Source organism: Lemur catta, chromosome 1, assembly GCF_020740605.2.
Source record: "Lemur catta isolate mLemCat1 chromosome 1, mLemCat1.pri, whole genome shotgun sequence".
NCBI lineage: Eukaryota > Metazoa > Chordata > Mammalia > Primates > Lemuridae > Lemur > Lemur catta.
In genome coordinates, this window is record NC_059128.1 from 33,922,066 (window position 1) to 33,941,813 (window position 19,748).

General features: G+C 40.8%; 1 protein-coding gene across 6 annotated transcripts in view; it reads right to left on the minus strand.

Annotated features, from left to right (window-relative positions):
• SYNE2 (spectrin repeat containing nuclear envelope protein 2) overlaps nt 1-19,748 on the minus strand; it is a 297,352-nt gene that overhangs the window by 44,588 nt on the left and 233,016 nt on the right. For all 6 annotated transcript variants that reach the window (XM_045565891.1, XM_045565887.1, XM_045565883.1 and 3 more), the window contains 12 exons: nt 19,413-19,565; nt 16,598-16,768; nt 15,963-16,093; nt 13,116-13,320; nt 11,828-12,007; nt 10,743-10,871; nt 8,952-9,106; nt 8,697-8,841; nt 7,172-7,266; nt 5,406-5,640; nt 3,186-3,380; nt 1,232-1,357 (listed from right to left, as the gene is read on the minus strand). In XM_045565891.1, the coding sequence (XP_045421847.1) occupies nt 1,232-1,357; nt 3,186-3,380; nt 5,406-5,640; nt 7,172-7,266; nt 8,697-8,841; nt 8,952-9,106; nt 10,743-10,871; nt 11,828-12,007; nt 13,116-13,320; nt 15,963-16,093; nt 16,598-16,768; nt 19,413-19,565 (1,920 nt within the window). The remainder of the gene's footprint in view (nt 1-1,231; nt 1,358-3,185; nt 3,381-5,405; nt 5,641-7,171; nt 7,267-8,696; nt 8,842-8,951; nt 9,107-10,742; nt 10,872-11,827; nt 12,008-13,115; nt 13,321-15,962; nt 16,094-16,597; nt 16,769-19,412; nt 19,566-19,748) is intronic.

The window sequence follows — 19,748 nt, forward strand, 5'->3', positions numbered from 1 at the left end:
TTTGAGACCAGCCTGAGTAACACATGGAGACGCCACCTCTACAAAAATTAGGAAAAAAAATTAGCTGGATGTGGTGGCATGCCTGTAGTCCCAGCTACTGGGGAGGCTGAGGCAGGAGGATTGCTTGAGCCCAGGTGGTTTGAGGTTGCAGACTATGATGATGCTGCTGTACTCGACCCCAGGGCAATAGAGTGAGTCTCTGCCTCAAAAAACAAAAAATCATAATGAGGGGAAAAGGTTGCATTATATATGCTATATAATATCTGCTTATATAAAGTTTAAAAACAGAAAATGCTTCTGTATTTCATTGAGAGCTATACACACAGGTACTATAAAGAAATGCATAAATGAACACCAAATTCAAGGCTGCAGACACCTGGGGGAGGGGAAGTACATTGCAGATCACCTGAACTGTGTTTGTAATGCTTTATTTACTCAGATGGGTGATGGTTTCATGGCAGTTGGTAATATAATTTGTAATGCCTTTTAACACATTTGAAATTTTTACAAGAAAAAAAGATATAGGGGGAAGGACACTAATTTCCAGCACAGCTTGAAGTACGAAACTATCCATTTCTTCTCAATTTTTGGAATTTGATCCCTTAAGTCCCTGAAGGAAGAAAAAAATTTAAAAGACCACTCCAGTAGGCTCTCAATGTTTTTAAATCATCGAACCTGCAGACAGGAAAGAGAAGCAGGAAGTTCCTTACCTGGAAGTTTTACTGGTCTAAACTCCTATCCATAAGTTTGCCTTGTCTTCTGCAAAGGCCTCAAATATCCAGGAATTTTGCTAGTATGGTATCAATGAGGCAGAATATAGTTTGGAAGGTTTTATAAAAATGTTATATTTAAGCAAAAACTCAACCTACTGCCTTTAAAAAAAAAAACTAAATTCTTTAGTTCATACTTTATTTTTAAAGGCAAGGTCATTTGATAAGGGAACAGCTTTTATGGTAACCTCAGAGTACATTACAGAGAAGGAGCACAGGGAGAAAGGATCCAAAGGAGAAAACCCCCAAGAGCTTAAGGAGTGAGTTTTTGCAAAAGCCCTTCTCATTTTCCAACAAGGATCACAAAAAGCATCAATTCTAATTCCTTAAGAGACCAGGTTATGTTAGAAGATGGGGAAAGCTGAACATGAAAACTCAGTTTCAGCACAGAAATAGGCAAACCAGTACTTTGAAAACAGCCACATGATTATCTTGACCGCAAGCAAGTTCAGATTCCATACCTTAATCAGCTCTTTTTCATTATGGAGGTCCTCATGAAGTTCCGGAAGAGGATTTTTACTTTGTGCCTTTAAAACTTGTAGCTTGTTTTTCAACTCCTTGATTTTCTTTTCACACTGGTCCCAGGTCTATTTGAAAACAGTATTAAGACTGGTAAGTACTTTTCTCGTTGGAATGGACAGTTCACATAGAATAGCTCATTTAACACATGTAATCTTTCCAGGAAGTGTGTTTTTATAAATCACACGGAAACCCAGTTCCTCGTCTCGAGTAGCCCGTGGTCTAGCAGAGCAGCAGGACACAATGCGACTCGATGCCTCTTTGTGGCTCACTTCAACCACTGGGTTGGCCTCTGCGTGAAAGTATTTCTTCCTCTCTGCCCCTATCCCTCATCTATCCAATCTTATTTCTATTTTAATTTCGGAAAAGTTCACCTCTAAAAGGCTATTGTAAGGACTGACTGTTAACATTGCCAGCCTTGGGCGTATGCTTTAAAAGCACTCAACCACTTTCCTTGTCTTCTTTTCCAATGTCACCCCCGATGGTCCTCTTCCCCTTTCTACAGCTTGGCTACAAAGCACTTTCAACTTTATTAACTCATTGTAATTATAATAACCTTAGGAGACAGCCTGGGCAAGTATTATCATATCTAAAACAGGAAAACTAAGGCTCAGAGAAAAATGACTAGCCCACAGATATGAGGTTAAAAGCTTAGTCGAGAACTGACCATCTCTTTTCCTCAAACCTTACACTACTGAGCAAATAGGCACCTGCGTTTTCAAGTTCAGGGTATTTACATTTGATTCATTAAGTTTCTACTGCTGAGGTTGCTAAAAGCAGACAAACACACACTGAAACACTATTCTATTCCTCAGCACAGCTGACAGCTAAACATGTTTGGATTGGACTAATTCTACGGTAACACCTCACTTAAGGGGAGGCCACTTGTCTAGCAACATGAACTATCTGGAACTCGACTAAGAAGAAAGCAAAGAGAGAAGCAAAACTTTGAATCATTATGTCTCCCACCAAACTGTTCATGTATTTACTGTTACGCTTTACAAACATGGCAGATGCCCAAAAAATGTTTGCTGGTTAATGAATTTCATACAGTCCACATACCAAAAAAAAAAATCCGGATATTTTATTGACAGGAGAGACCCTCAGGCCCTAAAACTCAGCATATACTTACTCTTAATTCAGAAAAATATCTCTGCCAAGCTTGGCTATCTAGTTTTGGTACACAAATCAGAGAGGAGAGTGAGCTATAAGCTCAGAGAAACAAAAAGTAAAATAGCTTAACATTAAGAGGAAAGAAAGAAAAACCATAAAAACCACATCAGAATTCAAAGAGCACAGCAGAGCAAAGTGGGCCAATGGGTTCATTGCAGCTCAGAATCCTTGAGAAAAACTTGGTATTTTAGCATAACAAAACAATGATGATTTTCCCAATAATGACTCAAAATCAAACAGTTTGGTTCTTAAAGGCATAATCATAAATTACCTGTGAAATTCACTTACTGTGGAAAAGTGCATTCTCTGATGATAGCAGAAAAATGCAGTATCCCTGGGTTTATTTTCATATATTATACCCAAGGAAAGACTATATGTGGAACATTAGCTTTGTGTATTGAACTGCCATCGAACATAGAAAAGTTTCCTGTTTCATAAAAGTAAATATCTTATCCCACATCCATGGTTCTCAAAAAAAAAACCAAGGGAAATACACTATCTTAATAGAATCACAAATATTTATATACTTAACGTTGAGCTTTTTCATTGCTATATTATTATTTCACATTAAGTAACTGGCATGACTCATGGATTAGTAGAACATGAGTTGGAAAACTCATGATACTGTGATTTCCTAAAATCATTTCCATTTTCACACAGCAAACAAAAATCATATGTACTGAATTTGCATACCATGAGTGGAAAACTAAGTGGTGAGTTTACCTCTGCAATGCTCTGGAACTGCTTAATCATCTCTGCTAGCTGGAGCTCTGTGTCCTTCCAGTTGTCTTGAAGCTGACTGATTCTCTTGTGAATCGACTCTTTAGTTTCTAGGTTGGCTGTGTGCAGCAACTCTTCCCCAGTTTCCAAGGTCAGTGAATAGGTAGTCTGCCATCTCTTAAAAAGGATTTCTTTATTCTAAAACAAACAAACAAACAAAAAGTGATTTGCTTAAGCTTCTGATGTGACCAAAATGTGACTGTGTGTGCTTTTTTCCTTCAGAGCTTTCCTAAAGTGTTAAAATAGATATAAATTGGACAGATCTGGTTAGACTGTACACACTCATTCACATCAGTGGCTAATGTTTTACATCAAGTAGACAAGCATACTACCAAATCAAGTGTTCTTAAAATAACTGCCAAATATTGGCGAGATAAGATTCTTAGTGTAAGGATTAGAAGCACAGAGAAATATTTAAGATTACAGGCACATAAACATGTACATCAACGTATGCACTTTAAGTTGATTCATACTTCCAAAAGCATTTGGTTTTAGGGGAAAAAAATGAACGTTTTTTTTCTGTTCTGAGTTCCTTCAACTTCAAACTTCTCCAGGGAGACATAATGTAGGCATTTTCCAAAATGGAAGCTGACAAACAACAACAGAGCACTAACTTACAAAGATGTTTTTCAGAAGACTCGAGATCATCCAAATCCAAAGGGGGAAAGCAGAATGCACTCCCAGGAGAGGCACTCGAATAAGAGAAACGGCAACGCAACGACCACACTCACTCCACACCCGTCTTTCCAACATGCTGCGCTGCTCAACTTGGCCACTTGGACAGAAGGCCTGGTCCCCTAGTCTCCCCTTGTGGTCAGCAGCACACTGTTCGCCAAGATGCTCAAGCCGAAACCTACAGTCAACCTTGGTTTAGCTTTTTCTTTACCGGCCACATCCAAACTGGTAGTGAGTCTTAGAAACCCTACCTACGAAAATATCCTTTTTTTATCTCCACTGAGATCACCCTTATTTTAGCCACCATACCAACTCTCCAAGACTATTGAAATAGCTTCCTAACTGATATGGCAGACTGTTCTTTTCATAGAATGGCCACAACAATATTCCCAGGCCCACATGTTCTTCCAGAACCTTGAACTCTTCATCAAACAGTGAGGTCTCTGTCCCTTCCTCTTGAATCCATTGGCCTTGATGATTACAGTATGGCAGAAGTGACACATGTGACTTCTGAGGCTGGGTCTAAATGGCAATAAAGCTTGTTCTTGGGACATGAGCCCTGGAAGTTATGAGTCACCATAACTTCAGTCTGGCCACTGAAGCCTCCAAGCGGCAAGATCACAGAGAATGACCCCAAAGAGCACCGGCTGTCCCAGTCCTGGCTGTTGGAATCCTTCCAGCCTAAGTGTCAGTCACGAGAGTGAGTGATTCTGCAGATGACACCAGCTTCAGCCACCATCTGACTGAAACTGCCTGAGATATCCGACCTAAGCAAGAACCACCTAACTGAGCCCTGTCACACTTAGAACTACGAGACAGAACAATGATTGCTGGTACACAGCCACAGGTAAGTGAGATGCCGGGATTCCTACATTTGTCTGATTGCCCCTATGAGGTCTTCTCTTAGTCCAGAGAATATGCCCAGCACTTAGGATAGTGACTGGCGAAGAGCAGATACTCAGTTAATATTCGGTGACTGGATGAGCGAGTGAGGAATGCACAGGATCTCAGAAGGGAGGTTTGTTTAGCTGTTCACTTTAGGTGAAGAGTCACTCTATAGCTCCACGGAACATGACCAACTACTTATTCTAATCCTACACTCATCAAGCAATTTTCTGACAGAAATCTTTGTTGCCTGGAAGAATTTGCCCCTCAAGAGTAAGCAGCACTGCTGCTGTGTATAACTACAATGGTGGTCAATTTTATACATTAATCAGTGCCTTATGAGCTTGGGTGGTGTGAGTCTGTCACCCCAAACTTCCTCTACTCCATTCACTCATCACCACTCCATGCCACCTCCTCCCATAGCCCAAGAGAGCCTGTTTCTGGATGAATGGATAAGATCGGGTTTCTGACCCTATAAGCTAGGGAGGGACCAGGCTATACTTGGATCACAACATCATAAAAAACATAAAACCAGGGGCGGCCGAACATCTTGCAAACAATGACCACCCTGTGGTTCTCAGACTGCTAGTATGCATGCACTACCTTCAGCTCATGGATGAGACTTCTGGTTTGGTAGAGGCTATGGCGATCCTGGCCCTTCACTGCAGAGAGCAGGTGACTGGTGTTGGTGAGGAAGCGGAGCAAGTCTTCCACGGAAGTGGTGAAGTACTGCCACCGCCTCACCAGCTCATCGATGTCACCCTTCCTCTGCCGAACGCTCCGGGCAGCGCTCTGCCACCGGTCTGCGAGCTTTGAGAATTCTGAAACAAATTCTGGTCTGGGGAAAACCAGATGGTTAGAGAATCCTGACATTAACATGTAGAAAAAATAATCAATGGGTAACAGAAGCTCAGATTCACTATTTATATGTACAGTGTATACGAAAAAAAAATCCCCTAACTTCTAAAAACCTGAGTACTATTCAACTTAAACATGACGGGAGCTTTGGGAGGGGGCAGCATGCAGGTTGGCAAAAGGGGTTTGGCAGAAGGTATCTGCACATAACCTGGTATTTTGCCAGCATGCATGACAGCCATTCCCTTAAACAAACTGAACCTGTTTAATATACACTATGCCAAATGCTGCATGGAAAACTAGGAAGTGGATCAACAGGAAACAGACGAACAGGTAGGTACTGTGTAATGCTATTGATTACTTGACGTAATTTTAGCAATAAAGAATATGCTTTATTGAAACTACTCAGCTAGTTCTTTTCCAAATAAATACTACCCTTCACATGAGAAATAAGGCCTTTTATTTATTATGGGAAAGTCATGCTTTGCCATACTGATCAAATTGAAATTAGCTTATCATCCTGGAATTGGCTTGAATTTGTTACTTCAGAGCTAGGAAGTTATGCTGCAAGAAGATTCAGAGGTATCTGGGTGGTGATGTGGAGGACAAACAATATGTATCAGGACATTCAGAGAAGTATTTAAGTGGCCGGTCTATCTGCCATGTGTTCCAGCCGCGTGAGTGGGCTCCCTTATCGCCGGCAGGCTGGCAGTGGGGGCTCTGCTCAGCTGACTGGCACTGCCCAGTGAGCCCAACCCCACACACACAGCATGGACAGAAGTCCCTTCTTTCACAACTAGGACACAGCTACCTGCTGGGAACAGCAGATCTTTAAAAATTATTTTTTAAACAGCAAAATGTCACCAGGGTGAGGGCAGAGAGGAAAACATACTATAGAAGAATCGTTTGGACCGGGCACAGTGGCTCACGCCTGTAATCCTAGCACTCTGGGAGGCCGAGGCAAGAGGATCATTTGAGCTCAGGAGTTCGAGACCAGGCTGAGCAAGAGCGAGTTCCCGTCTCTACTAAAAATAGAAAGAAATTAGCCGGACAACTAAAAATATATAGAAAAAATTAGCCGGGCATGGTGGTGCATGCCTGTAGTCCCAGGTACTCGGGAGGCTGAGGCAGGAGAATCACTTGAGCCCAGAAGATTGAGGTTGCTGTGAGCTAGGCTGACACGACGGCACTCTAGCCCGGGCTAGAGTGAGTGAGACTCTGTCTCAAAAAAACCAAAAGAATCATTTGGGGTAAAAACGGTTCACTACACTTAAGTGGGTATTTTAAAAAACTTAGGGGCTGCTAACCTCACTTCCCTACCACAGGGAAAAGTGCCACCAATGTATGGCCACATGGCAAGGCCTGGTCCTCATACACAGTAAGAAGACTGGCCCCTGGTGATCTACCAACCAGTGTGGCCGCAGGGTGCCAACGTGGTCAAGATTCAGGGTGGAAGGGCCTGCCCTGCCCCCCTATATGCCCATAACCTTCATAAGTCCATCCATACAGCTTACCTCGTCTCTATTTCTGGTGTGTCCAGGAGTTGAACAGACTGGGTGACATAAGAATCAGCAATTGTTTGGTTTATAGAAACTTCAGCTTCTAACATCTGTATGAGTCCAAATATAAAATATCAGCTAGCAGAATTCATTTTATAAATCTGTAACTTACATTTCCTATTAATATCTAAGCACACAGAAGATAAGGGATGACCAGTTTTTAAATTATTTGAGCCTAACTGAAAAAAATGTCAACTATCACATCAATATCACCTATGAATATAACCTTAGAAGCAAACAGGTCTAATAACTACATCTAATACCCATTTACTGGGCACTTATTATTTGCTAGGTACTGTGAACAACACACATTGTCTCATTTACTTCTCAACTTTCAGACTTAAGCTCTATTATTATATCCATTTGAAGAGGAGGAAACTAAGGTATAAAGAAATTCAGTAACTTGAGGCCATTCAGCTTTTTGGCAGGACCAATTTTATTTGCCTTGGATGATGTTAAGGTAACAATGTAGACTTAAATCAGTTACATTAAAAAGTTTTAGTGAACTAATCGTGCACATTTTTAAATGCAGGGTCTGCTTACAACCACTAGGAGTATTTTCAAACATACATCAGCACAAGCTGATGGGGAATAGCACAGGGGGAAACTCCTCTGTGAAATTATTAATGCTGCAGATACAATTATACCAGGTGCTTCAATACTGTAGAGCTGCGGTCCCCAACCCCTGGGCCTCGCACCAGTACTGGTCTGTGGCCTGTTAGGAACCAGGCTGCACAGCAGGAGGGGAGTGGCTGGTGAACAAGCGAAGCTTCATCTGTTTTTACAGTCACTCCCCATCACTGGCCATCACTGCATAAGCTCTGCCTCCTGTCAGATCAGTGGCGACATTAGATTCTCGTAGGAGCAAGAACCCTGCTGTAAACTGCACATGCGAGGGATCTAGGTTGGGAGCTCCTTATGAGAATCTAAGCCTGATGATCCGAGGTGGAGCTGAGGTGGTGATGCTAGCACTGGGGAGTGACTGAAAATACAGATTATCATTAGCAGAGAGGTTTGACTGCACAATAAATGTAATGTGCTTGAATCACCCCAAAACCAACTCCCACCCGACCCATGGAAAAATTGTCTTCCATGAAACCAGTCCCTGGTGCCAAAAAGGCTGGGGACCGCTGCTGTAGAAAATTATTCAGTGAAAATGCAAAGGTGAGTTAAAGTACTTTAACATGCTCTTGGTAGAATGTTGTCTGCATTCTGTGGAAGCAAAGTTGCACAAGAAGCTTCCACGTACTGCAGAAAATCTAGGAGTGCTGTCACTAAAAAAAGAGAGTAGTGGACTAAAATGTTAAAACTTGAGAAATGTGTGAGAATTTTATGATCAACTGACAAATAAATTTGCTTAAAGATATACATTCTGTATTTAGAGATTGACAGGTACTCCCTATATTTTATTTAAATCTATCTTTCCCTGACTCCTGCCCCAGAGTGAGTGGTTCGAGGATGGCAGAGAACACAAGTTTACCTCACAGGTTTTCTGCTGTTCCAGGAGAGCTGGAAGGCTGTCGGCAATATTCACTTTCAGCATCTCTTCTACCTTCTCCAAAAGTTGGATCCACTTTTCGTAACAGTGAAGAAACTTTTCATTCAATCCAATTCCCTGAAGCTCACTACAAAGATTTAAAACAAACAAGACACATCCATGTAACGATGACATTCCTGAGCCGAAGCCATTAATTTTACCTTGACTGAAACCACGGCAGAGATGGGATGTTCTGACCTGAAACGCTCCAGGGCTGTGGCTGTGGCCCGAACCCATTGCCGGTTCATGTTCTGTAATGTCTTCACAGCCACATCACTAAGCGGGAGCTTGAGGCTTACTTCATTCAAATGTTCTATATCAGGTGATTGGGCTGTCAGTGCCAGCACATGATTCTATCAAAAAAAATTAAAGTCCAGATTTTTGGATGCCAATAATATATCTAGATGATAAAAAGCCCTCCTTATCTCAAAGATGATGAAAAACTGGGGCCTGAACAGGCAAATGACTTGCTCATAGTTAAATAGCTAGTTAGAATAAGAGCTGGGCCTGAACTCGGCTCTCCTGATGTGGTGCTTTTTCTAGAATACCAACCTGCACAAACAGCACCTAAACAACCCAGGGAATAGAAAGTGATCTCAGATTTTGCCTTTGAAGAATATAGAAAATGAGTTTCTAAAAAACAAAACAAAACAAAACAAAACAATAAAACACTTCTGTACCTTCAAGTTCCATTTAGTCTGCCAACAACTTGACATTCAACAGATTCAACAGGTCAAGCATGGAGCAATGAAAATTTGATCCTTAAAATAGCCCTAGCAAGGTATGGTACTTAAACACCCACATTTTGATAGAATGTGAAATCACAAGAAAGCAAACTCACCAAAATTTTATTTTTAAAAATATATTCCAGGGACAGCCTCTAGGTCAACAATATGTCAAGCAAACATCCTTAACAACATCCAAGTTATTAGTATAGAACTGTGCTATAAAATTCCAGGTCAGGGTCAGCAGACTTTTTCTACAAAGGGCCAGATCATAATTACTTTAGGCTTTTGTGGGCCATACGGTCTCTGGAACAACTACTCAACTCTGCCCTTGAAGCATGAAGACGTTGACAGACAATACGTAAATGGAGGGGGCATGGCTGTGTCCTGATAAAATTTTATTGACAAACATTGGTGGTAGACTTGGATTTGGACAGTGTGCCACAGTTTGCCGACTGCTGATGTAGGTTACAGATATTGATTCTTAGGAGTGGCAAGATCCAGAATTCTTTCTTTCTTTTTTTTTTTTTTGAGACAGAATCTTGCTCTGTTGCCCGGGCTAGAATGCCATGGCGTCAGCCTCGCTCACAGCAACCTCAAACTCCTGGGCTTAAGCCATCCTACTGCCTCAGCCTCCCAAGTAGCTGGGACTACAGGCATGCGCCACCATGCCCAGCTAATTTTTCTATGTATATTTTTAGCTGTCCAAATAATTTCTTTCTATTTTTAGTAGAGAGAGGGTCTCGCTCTTGCTCAGGCTGGTCTCGAACTCCTGAGCTCAAACAATCCACCCGCCTCGGCCTCCCAGAGTGCTAGGATTACAGGCGTGAGCCACCACACCTGGCCTCAGAATTATTTCTTTCATTCATTTATGTTTACTAAACTCAGGTACTAAAGAAGGAAAAAATGTGTAATTTTAACAGAGTATTTCACTTTTGATCTTAAACTAGCCAGAAAAATTTCAACTAATCACAACAGCCAATTCCGAGATTATTCTAGCTTACTGATGCTAATCAGTAAAGACGTCAAGACAAAAAAAAAAAATCTACTAAAAAATTACTCTGACATATTACTAAAACAGATCCCTATGTTGTCCTACCTTTTCTAGACCTTAGGGAAAATAGGACAATAATGAACGGCATATAAATGACTGTGCTCAAGAGTTACTTAGGATGCAAACAGACTGTATAACCTAACAGTAATTAGCTTATTTTGTATCCTATGGTGAGTCTAAGCCCTTAGGAAAGACAATTATTGGCAATACCAGGAATGAGTCGGGATTTTCTTCTTTTTCTTGCTGGTAGAGACTATTCAAATTCTCTTCTTCATGCATAATAAGACCTTTTAAAGATTCCAGCTGGTCCCCAAAATCCTTAAACTGTGAGAGAACAAACTAGAACGAGAGAAATTTTCATTGGAAACTATTTTCAAGTGCATATAAAACAGAATCAAACATAGTCTTGGGAGCTGATAAAAGTTCAAGTTGTTTTCAACCCTAAGCAGCTCATTATTATTTTAAATATTCATAGATAAATATTCAGAAGCCCCCTGATTTTCACTGTGACTTTGTACCTTCCCAGATGGACAGGTCACCTGCTGGAGGGGACCACACAGAGGAAGGTCAGTGAGTACTCTGCTCTCTCAGACCCACTGGTTAAATATTTCTTTTCCTGCTGGTATTGAGATGAGATACTGGAGGTCCATAGCCTTCTACGTAGCGTTTTGACAGCTTATGCACTAAAGGCTTTTTAAAAAGTGAATAAAGAATACAACAAATGGCCATGCTTTCAGTAGCCTTTTTTTTGTGTGTGAGACAGGGTCTTGCTCTGTCACCCTGGGTGTCATTCATTGTAGCTCACTGCAACCTCAGACTCCTGGGCTCAAACGATCCTCCTGCCTTGGCCTCCCGAGTAGCTGGGACTACAGGCATGAGCCATAACACCCAGCTTATTTTTCTATTTTTTGTAGAGACAGGGTCTCCCTCTTGCTCAGGTTGGTCTCAAACTCCTCGGGCTCCCAGAGTGCTAGGATTACAGACATGAGCCACTGCACCTGGCCTGAGCAGCTAATTCTATGAGTCAGTTACCCCACTCAGAAATCCAAATAACTGTGAGATCTGAGCAGTGTATGAAATGTAATACACCTGTCACTTCTTAAACTAACATGCTCAGTGAAGAAGAAATGGCTGCTTAAAACCTGCCCATGTGATTGAAGCTCAGATCATGTCTGTCTGGGGTAGCCTCACTCTGTGGTTTCTCTAAGGAGCGCTATTACTCCATGGGGTACAAAGGATTGAGGGTGGTACACAGATGTCCAAGACTAAAACTTGAAAGGAAAAATAAGATGAACCTCAAATTCATTTGCTTTCACAAGCAGCATCTTTTCCAAGTAAGCAGCCCTCTGGAGGGAGTGCAGGCGACCAGGGAGGAGCATGGGCGTGCTGGACTCTGTGGGTTGTGAGAGTCGCTCCAGAAGAGGAGAATTTTGGAGAAAGGCTTCTTTTGTCTTCTGCACATCATGCTGTAGCTCCTGGAGAAGAAAAAGGGATCACAAAACACTTCTTCCTCCTTTCTCACCACACTCCCCCCTAAGCCCCTGCTTCTCCATCAACATCTAGGAGAATGTGCGCCCTGAAATTGTGGGCATGGCTTTTTGTTACAGTTTGTTTTGAATAGCTAAAAAAAGGCTGAGCCTTCTTTAAATGATGTATGCCACTGGTGCTGTTCTGAAATCTGTCAGTTCAGAGCTAAAACGGACCACTGACCTAGAGTTGAGGCTTCTGGTACACAGAAACTGGAGACCACCTGAGTAGATTCACGTGGTTGTATCTCTAATTATTTAACACTTCAAGGGTCCGCTTCCATACCGCTTCAACAATCAACGCAACCCTGTCTCCTGCTTAGACTGTCTGACATATTAATAAATGGATTCATTTGCAGAGACCATAGAATCTCATTAATCAAGCTGATTGTAAGGCTACTCTGGAAATACCATGTGTGTGAAATTTCCGGGTTGTCTTTAAACAACAGATCAAGTAGCAGTGAATCAAAGGTACAGATCATATCTCTTGGACTCTTATCTAATTAAACTGGTTAATACTTTTTGATCCGTCCTATAGGACCAGAAAATACAAAATGTACCTGTTCATCTAATTTAAAACTAAGAAGTATTCACTTTCTGGGAATTCTTTAAAAGCAATAGGAAAAAACGCCGCAGAGGAAATTATACAACTCTTTAACATAGTCTAAAATTCACTGTCCCCACAGAAAAGGTACCAAGTCCACAATTACTGCTACAGCGAGAGATTCAGCATGTATTATTCCTAGATGCTCACACTCAGCTGAGACACTCTGGCTTTTTACCTCAGACTTCATGTGAGGCTTTGGCTTTAGAGATTTAACTGCTGAGTGAAAGGGCAGACTTGGAACAAGGTGGTGTCAGGTGCCCCTGACCCAGCGACCTGCTGCCCGGACCTTGCCTCTGAGGCACCGCCTGGTCGTCCCAAACCCACACGGCTCACCCACAGCACCTGTCCTGACCGACACCTCTGTCCCTGTGGTCTGTCTCACCCCTGAGTCACTGTCCCTGTCTATTGGGCTGATGTGGACTTAGTTTTCCAAATGGGCTTTGCACCCACCTTTATGTCCCGCAGGGCTGGGGGAAGGATCTCTGCCAGGTTGTTTCCAGACATATTGATGTTCGCGAGCTGTTGAAACTTTGCTTCCTGTTGCTTCAGCCTTGCTGTGGCTTCGGCATGGGCGCTGTCATAGGCCTTCCAGAGCTGGAGCAGACTCTGGGTCTTCTGCAACTGGTCTGCGATGTCTTGGTTTACCTGGGTCCACCTGTCAGTGCAACACAAACAGGACGCTCTTCCCGTCCTTTCCCTTGTAGCAAAGGTACCACGACACACTCTACCAGGAAGTTATCAGGAGATAGCTAAGAAGATACTGTCAAATGCTTTTTTAAATTAATGAAATCACCATTATAATAAACAAATCTAAATTAAGCTATTTGCTTGACTTTATAATATTCAACAAAAACTACAAAATTTGTGATTGGCAAGAAATGTCTATAATATTATGAATGTCTCTTCTGGATATATGGAGAAAGCAGTAAACTGTATGAAATTTTTCCACATAGGAGACACTCCCAGTTGACAGAGCATGTCCTCAAATAGGCCTTATTTAAATTATGTTTATATCAAATAAAATTTATTTTCCAATAACAAAAGCAACATGTTCCTTATATAAAAGTGGAAATGTTGCTTTATTCGATATACAGACTTTGGTATCTTACCTTTCTTTCCCATTTAACTTTTTAAAAATGTATCTTCCCATGTTATTAAAAACATAAACAAACTTAATTTTAAATGGTTGTACATATAATGGTCGGCAAATGACTTTTGGTTATTGCTGTTTAGTTTAATTGCCAAATTCCTGTTTAGTATGAATACTGAAGAAATTTGCAATTTTTGCTATTATATATAATGCTTAGATACAACTTTGTTCAAAAAGCTTTTTTTCTAGGCCAGGTGCAATGGCTCATGCCTGTAATACTAGCACTCTGGGAGGCTGAGGCAGGAGGATTGCTTGAGCTCAGGAGTTCGAGACCAGCCTGAGCAAGAACAAGACCCCATCTCTATCAAAAATAAAAAAAAATTAGCAGGGTGCACGTCTGTAGTCCCAGCTACTTGGGAGGCTGAGGCAGAAGGATTGCTTGAGCCCAAGAGTTTGAGGTTGCCGTGAGCTAGGCTGACGCCACGGCACTCTACTCAGGGCAACAGAGTGAGATTCTGTTTCAAACAAAACAAAACAAAACAACTAAACAAAACAAGCCACACAACTTTTTTTCTGTATTTTAAGATATTAGTCTTAGATTTCTGACAGAATTACTGGGTCAAAGAATATTAATATGTAAATATTTGTAAGGTTATAGGTATATATGGTTAAACTGCTTTCCGAAAGCATTAAAATATTTACATTCTCACCGGAAATACATGAGAATGATTGCTCCACAATACTAACTGGTTTAAGGGTGAAAAATGGCACAGTTGCATAATTTCTATGTATTTCAAAAATCTTACCACATTTTTTTTTCTCTGTTGCCCAGGCTAGAATGCAATGGCATCATCATAGCTCACTACAACCTCAAACTCTTGGGCTTAAGTTATCCTCCTGCCTCAGCCTCCCGAGTAGCTGGGACTACAGGTGCATGCTACCATGCCTGGCTAATTTTTCTATTTTTTGTAGAGACAGGGTCTTGCTCTTGCTCAGGCTGCTCTCAAACTCCTGGCTTCAAGCAATCCTTCCGCTTTGGCCTTCCCAAGTGCTAGGATTACAGGAGTAAACCACTACACCTGGCCAGAACTATCTCTTTAAATAACATTTTTTCTCCCCAAGTATAAACATATGTTCATTGTAAAAGAAATCAAAACCTTTTAAAACAAGTATGTGACTTTCTATTTATCTATCAATCATTTGATCTACCTCTTTACCTATCAATCAATGAGAAAGTAAAAAAAAAATGCTTCACATCTCATTTGCCTAGAGGTAACTACTATTAGCATGTTGGTACTCTTTTCTTCAGTCTTTTTGCTATGCATGTTTTTCAACATATTCTTGTGCCAAAACTGAATGTATACATTGCAGTGTGACAACTGAATTCCTTTAGCAGCAAATTGTGCTGCCACAAGTTTTGAGGGTGGCCCTGATACTGTATGTGGAGTCAGATATATTTCCATATTCTTTCTTGCCCTCTTGTCTCCCCCTCTTCCAGTAAGGACTGGGTCAAAAGCTGAAGACCGACTACAGGGTATATAATTTGGTGTCCCTTGTTCAATACTTGTTCAAAATTGATTTACAGGAGAGGCTGAATCTGCACAGAGGAAGGGTGAAGTAGGACCCTCAAAATAGCCTAAACTCTTCACCGTCTCAAGAAAATCAGCTTTAGGCCAACTTTCATGTCCTATTCATCAAAATAAAAGCCTTACAATTAACTAGGGCTACACTTAGAAAGGAGAGTTCATATCACATGACAAGCAAGCAATTCATCAAAGAATTCCTTCCAGCCTCACAAATTACCTCCCCAAGAGATATTCTCATATCCTCTTTCTTCCATATAGAAGTTTCCAAAGATGTTTAGACAACCCCTGCAGACTCCCTTCTGGCCCACCCCTCCGTCTGTGTCTGCCTCTGATTTTGGTGCTCCTGAGATGGCACTTGGCATTTAGTCTATACCCTCTCTGTAAGTGACTACACTGGACCTGTAATTAGGGCCTTTCTAGAGTGATTATACCAAACATTGCACAAGAAAGATAATAAAGCTCATGACATCAAATCTTACACCAGACCCTTCAAAACAGAAGAGATCAGAATAGTATGAAAGTCATCCTGGAGGATAAGGAAAACTTTACAAGGCCTATGTCACCTCGTTAGCCTCATGTCATTAAGAAGGATCTGTCATTCAAATGTATCTTAAAGCATACCTTGTATGAGTATCTTGGCATTTCTCTTCTATTATTTCAGCAACGGAGGGGCAGAGACCTTTGAGTTTGCCAATAACCTCCTGGAGTTTCTCCCAACTCCCTTCACTGCTCTCAGCTTCATCTTGCAGAGACTAAGAGAACATAGCAGGAATGTAAGTTTCAGAGCAGCCTGGCTAATTCCAAAGAAGGCAGGAGCTTCTCAACACTTGCTATATAACAATAACATAAACACTCAAATCTTATGGAACTGTGATAAACTATTAGGAATGGGAAGAAGACAACAACTGAGAAGGCATTCCTTACTTGAGGCTGAATTTTTAAGTACTAAGGAATATTAAGTACCTAGTACACTAAAGCATACTAAAAAAAAACACCCCGAAAACAAAACATTTAAACTGTGAAACAATATGGACCTGGAAAATTTAGGAAAATTCAATATACAGTTTTATAAAGTGTTATTCATTTGGCTCAAGTGACTCATTTTGGAATTTTCAGTTATACTTTCTATAGTGCTGTTCAATATATTATTTTGTGCTTCTCCATGGACAGCACAAACAATTATGTCCATTACTACGCTTCCTCCCATTTGAAATTTTCTGCCAATAAAGTGTGGTGCCAAGTTCTGGTTAATTTACCTGAAGGTTCTGCACCTGGCATCTCAGGGCCTCCAAGGATAACACCAGGGGCTTGCTGTGTTCCATGCAGTAACCGAATTGGATTGTCATCATATTCACTTCATCATAGAGTTTATCATAAGTCTTCCACTCCTGCAAGACTGGCTGCATGGAGGTTTTGAGCTGATTGACCTATATGAAAAGAGAAACATACCGATTTAGAAAATCATTGAGAAGACATGCTCTCTTGTCATTTTTCTCCTTCCAAGGAATCTACCACTGTATCCACTTTAGGCACTTCAACTTGAGAGTATTGGAGGAGAAGGTGGACAGGGCAGGGATGCATGGAAAGAGCCCGCTGATCAGAGGGCTCAACGCTGAAAGAGCTCAGCCTCGGCAGAGACAGCCCAGGGAAAGAACACCGGGCAGAGTTCAGTTACTCTACTAACTTACTTTTTCTTTTTTTCTTTTTTAGATCTTTGGATTTTTTTTTTTTTTTTTTTTTGAGACAAAGTCTCACTCTCTTGCTCAAATTAGAGTGCTGTGGCATCCTCCTAGCTCACAGCAACCTCCAACTCCTGGGCTCAAAGGATCCTCCTGCCTCAGCCTCCTGAGTAGCTGGGAGTACAGGCATGCACCACCACGCCTGGCTAATTTTTTCTATTTTTAGTAGAAATGGGGTCTCGTTCTTGCTCAGGCTGGTCTCCAACTCCTGGCCTCAAGCAATCCTTCCTCTTGGCCTCCCAAAGTGCTAAGATTACAGGTGTGAGCCACTGTGCCCAGCCTTCATTCCTTTTTATGGCTGAATACTATCCCATTGTATGGAGAGATCACATTTTCTTTATACGTTAATTACCTGATGGGCATTTGGGTTGTTTTCACCTTTGGCTATTATGAATCATGTTGCTAGGGACATTATGCACAAGTTTTTAGTGTGCATATGTGTTTTCATTTCTCTTGGGTCATCTCTCTAGGGGGTGGAATTGCTGACCCGTATGGTAACTCTATGTTTAACCATTTGAGGGCTGCCAGACTATTTTTCAATGCAGTTGCACTATCTTATGTCCCACTAGCAGTATGTGAGGGTCACAACTTCTCCACATCCTAACACTTGTTAGTGTCCATTTTCTTATTATAGCTATCCTAGTGGGTGTTTTTCATTGTGGTTTTGATTTTCATTCTTTTGATGGTTAATGACACTGAACATCTTTCATGTGTTTATTGGCCATGTGTATTATCTTTATAGAAATATCTATTTAGATCATTTGCCCATTTAAAAATTCTGTCCTTTTATTAAGTTGTAATAATTCTTGATATATTCTAGGTACAAGCCCCTTATCAAATATATAATTCATAAATATTTTCTCCTATTCTGTGGTTTGTCTTTTTCCTTTTTTTGATGGTATCCTTTGAAATACCAAAGGGTTTAATTTTGATGAAGTCTGGTTCATCTATTTTTTCTTTGGTTGCTTGTGCTTATATCTCAGAAACCATTGCCTAATGCACAGTCATGAAGATTTATGCCTGTTTCCTTCTAACAGTTTTATAATTTTAGCTCTTAACACTTACAACTTTGATTCATTTTACATTCATTTTTATATATGGTGCCAGCGTAAAGGTCTAACTTAATTCTTTTGCATGTGGATATCCAGTTGCCCCAGCACCATTTTTTGAGACTCTCCCCTGCCCTCCCGAATTAAATTGTCTTAGAATCTTGTTGAAAATCAGTTGATGTAAACGTTGAGGGTTTCTTTCTGGACTCTCAATTCCACTCATCTATATGTCTATCCTTAGGATAGTACTATCCACATGCTTTTTACATGCATTGTCTCATTTTTCACCCTCTATATTTTTATTATATTGCAATTATCTGTTTATATGTATTTCTTCCACTAGCTGGTGAGATCTCTGAGTGAAAGACTCACTTATTTTCTTGTTTATCTTTGTACCTCAGGCAGTGAGCATGGTGCCTCACACAGGAGATGTTTAATGCATGACTGAATAAGGTCATCCCTATTTTCCTGCTATAGTCTTGGGGGAGGAATGAGGCTGGGAGGTGCCTGCGGATTTCACTCATACAGGTTATTCCCAATTCCCTCTTGGAATAATTGGTTGAAAGTAGATTTTATTAGATGACAAAAAACTTATAGTGAGGATTCTCTAGTAACCATGGGCACATTTATAATTGGTTAGTATTTGGAGTTTCTCCTCTCTGTTGTGGGGAAATGTCAAGGTTGCAATGTCTAGAGATGCCTGTTCTCTCTTTTGGTGCTCTCCTCCTGGAAGGGGTAAGTGCAGACTTTGACATGCTTTTCGTAAGATTACCAGACGTCTTTCACGTTCTCTTTGTACTTTCTCTGTACCACTGTCCTGTGTTTCTTCCCGCCTGTAGTGTTCTCCCTAAGCTGACTAAGCTCCTTGCTTATAGAGCTCACATGATACAAGGTCACTCCCTGCCTGGGGCACCTCCCGGTACATGGTAACACTGCTTCACAGCCGTTCCTGTATAGCTCGCCAGGAAACAATGCCAGATGCTCTAATGGGCTTGGGGGATGAAGACATTTATGTCTGCATGAGTACATCAGACAAAACAAAGATAACCAAGTGCATTCCCAGCCTGTCAATGACATTAGAATTAGTGACTTTGCCTCTAACTATTCAGCACAAAAAATGGGAGTTGAAATGCTTCTCTCTACTTCAATATTTTTCTCAGTAACTTTTCAGACTTTGCTATAGAGCAGAGTCTCCGTGATGAAAGAACAACAACAGCAACAAAAAATGAGATAAAAGAAGAATATGTGAAGAGAAGTAGCACAACTGAAATGAATTCTAGTACCTGACTGATAACATTGTTCTTCTTTTGAAATAACTCATCCATTCTGGATGCTGTATCTTCTAACAAAGGCATTGCTCCACTCTCCAAAGTCAGATAACTTTGTCTCAACTCATCCAGTGCTTTGGATTTAATTGCAAGTTGATTTTCTATATCCTGGAAGGACAAGAAGAAAAGGTTTTCAAATGCACAAAACAATTAGTAAGGTTTAAGAAGAGTTCACTCTTTTCAAGTAAAAATGCCATTAATGAGTATATAATTAAATAGCATTACATCAAAGACATTTTAATCATAATATTCTTAACTCAATTACATATTACATGGCTTTATATTTTAGGA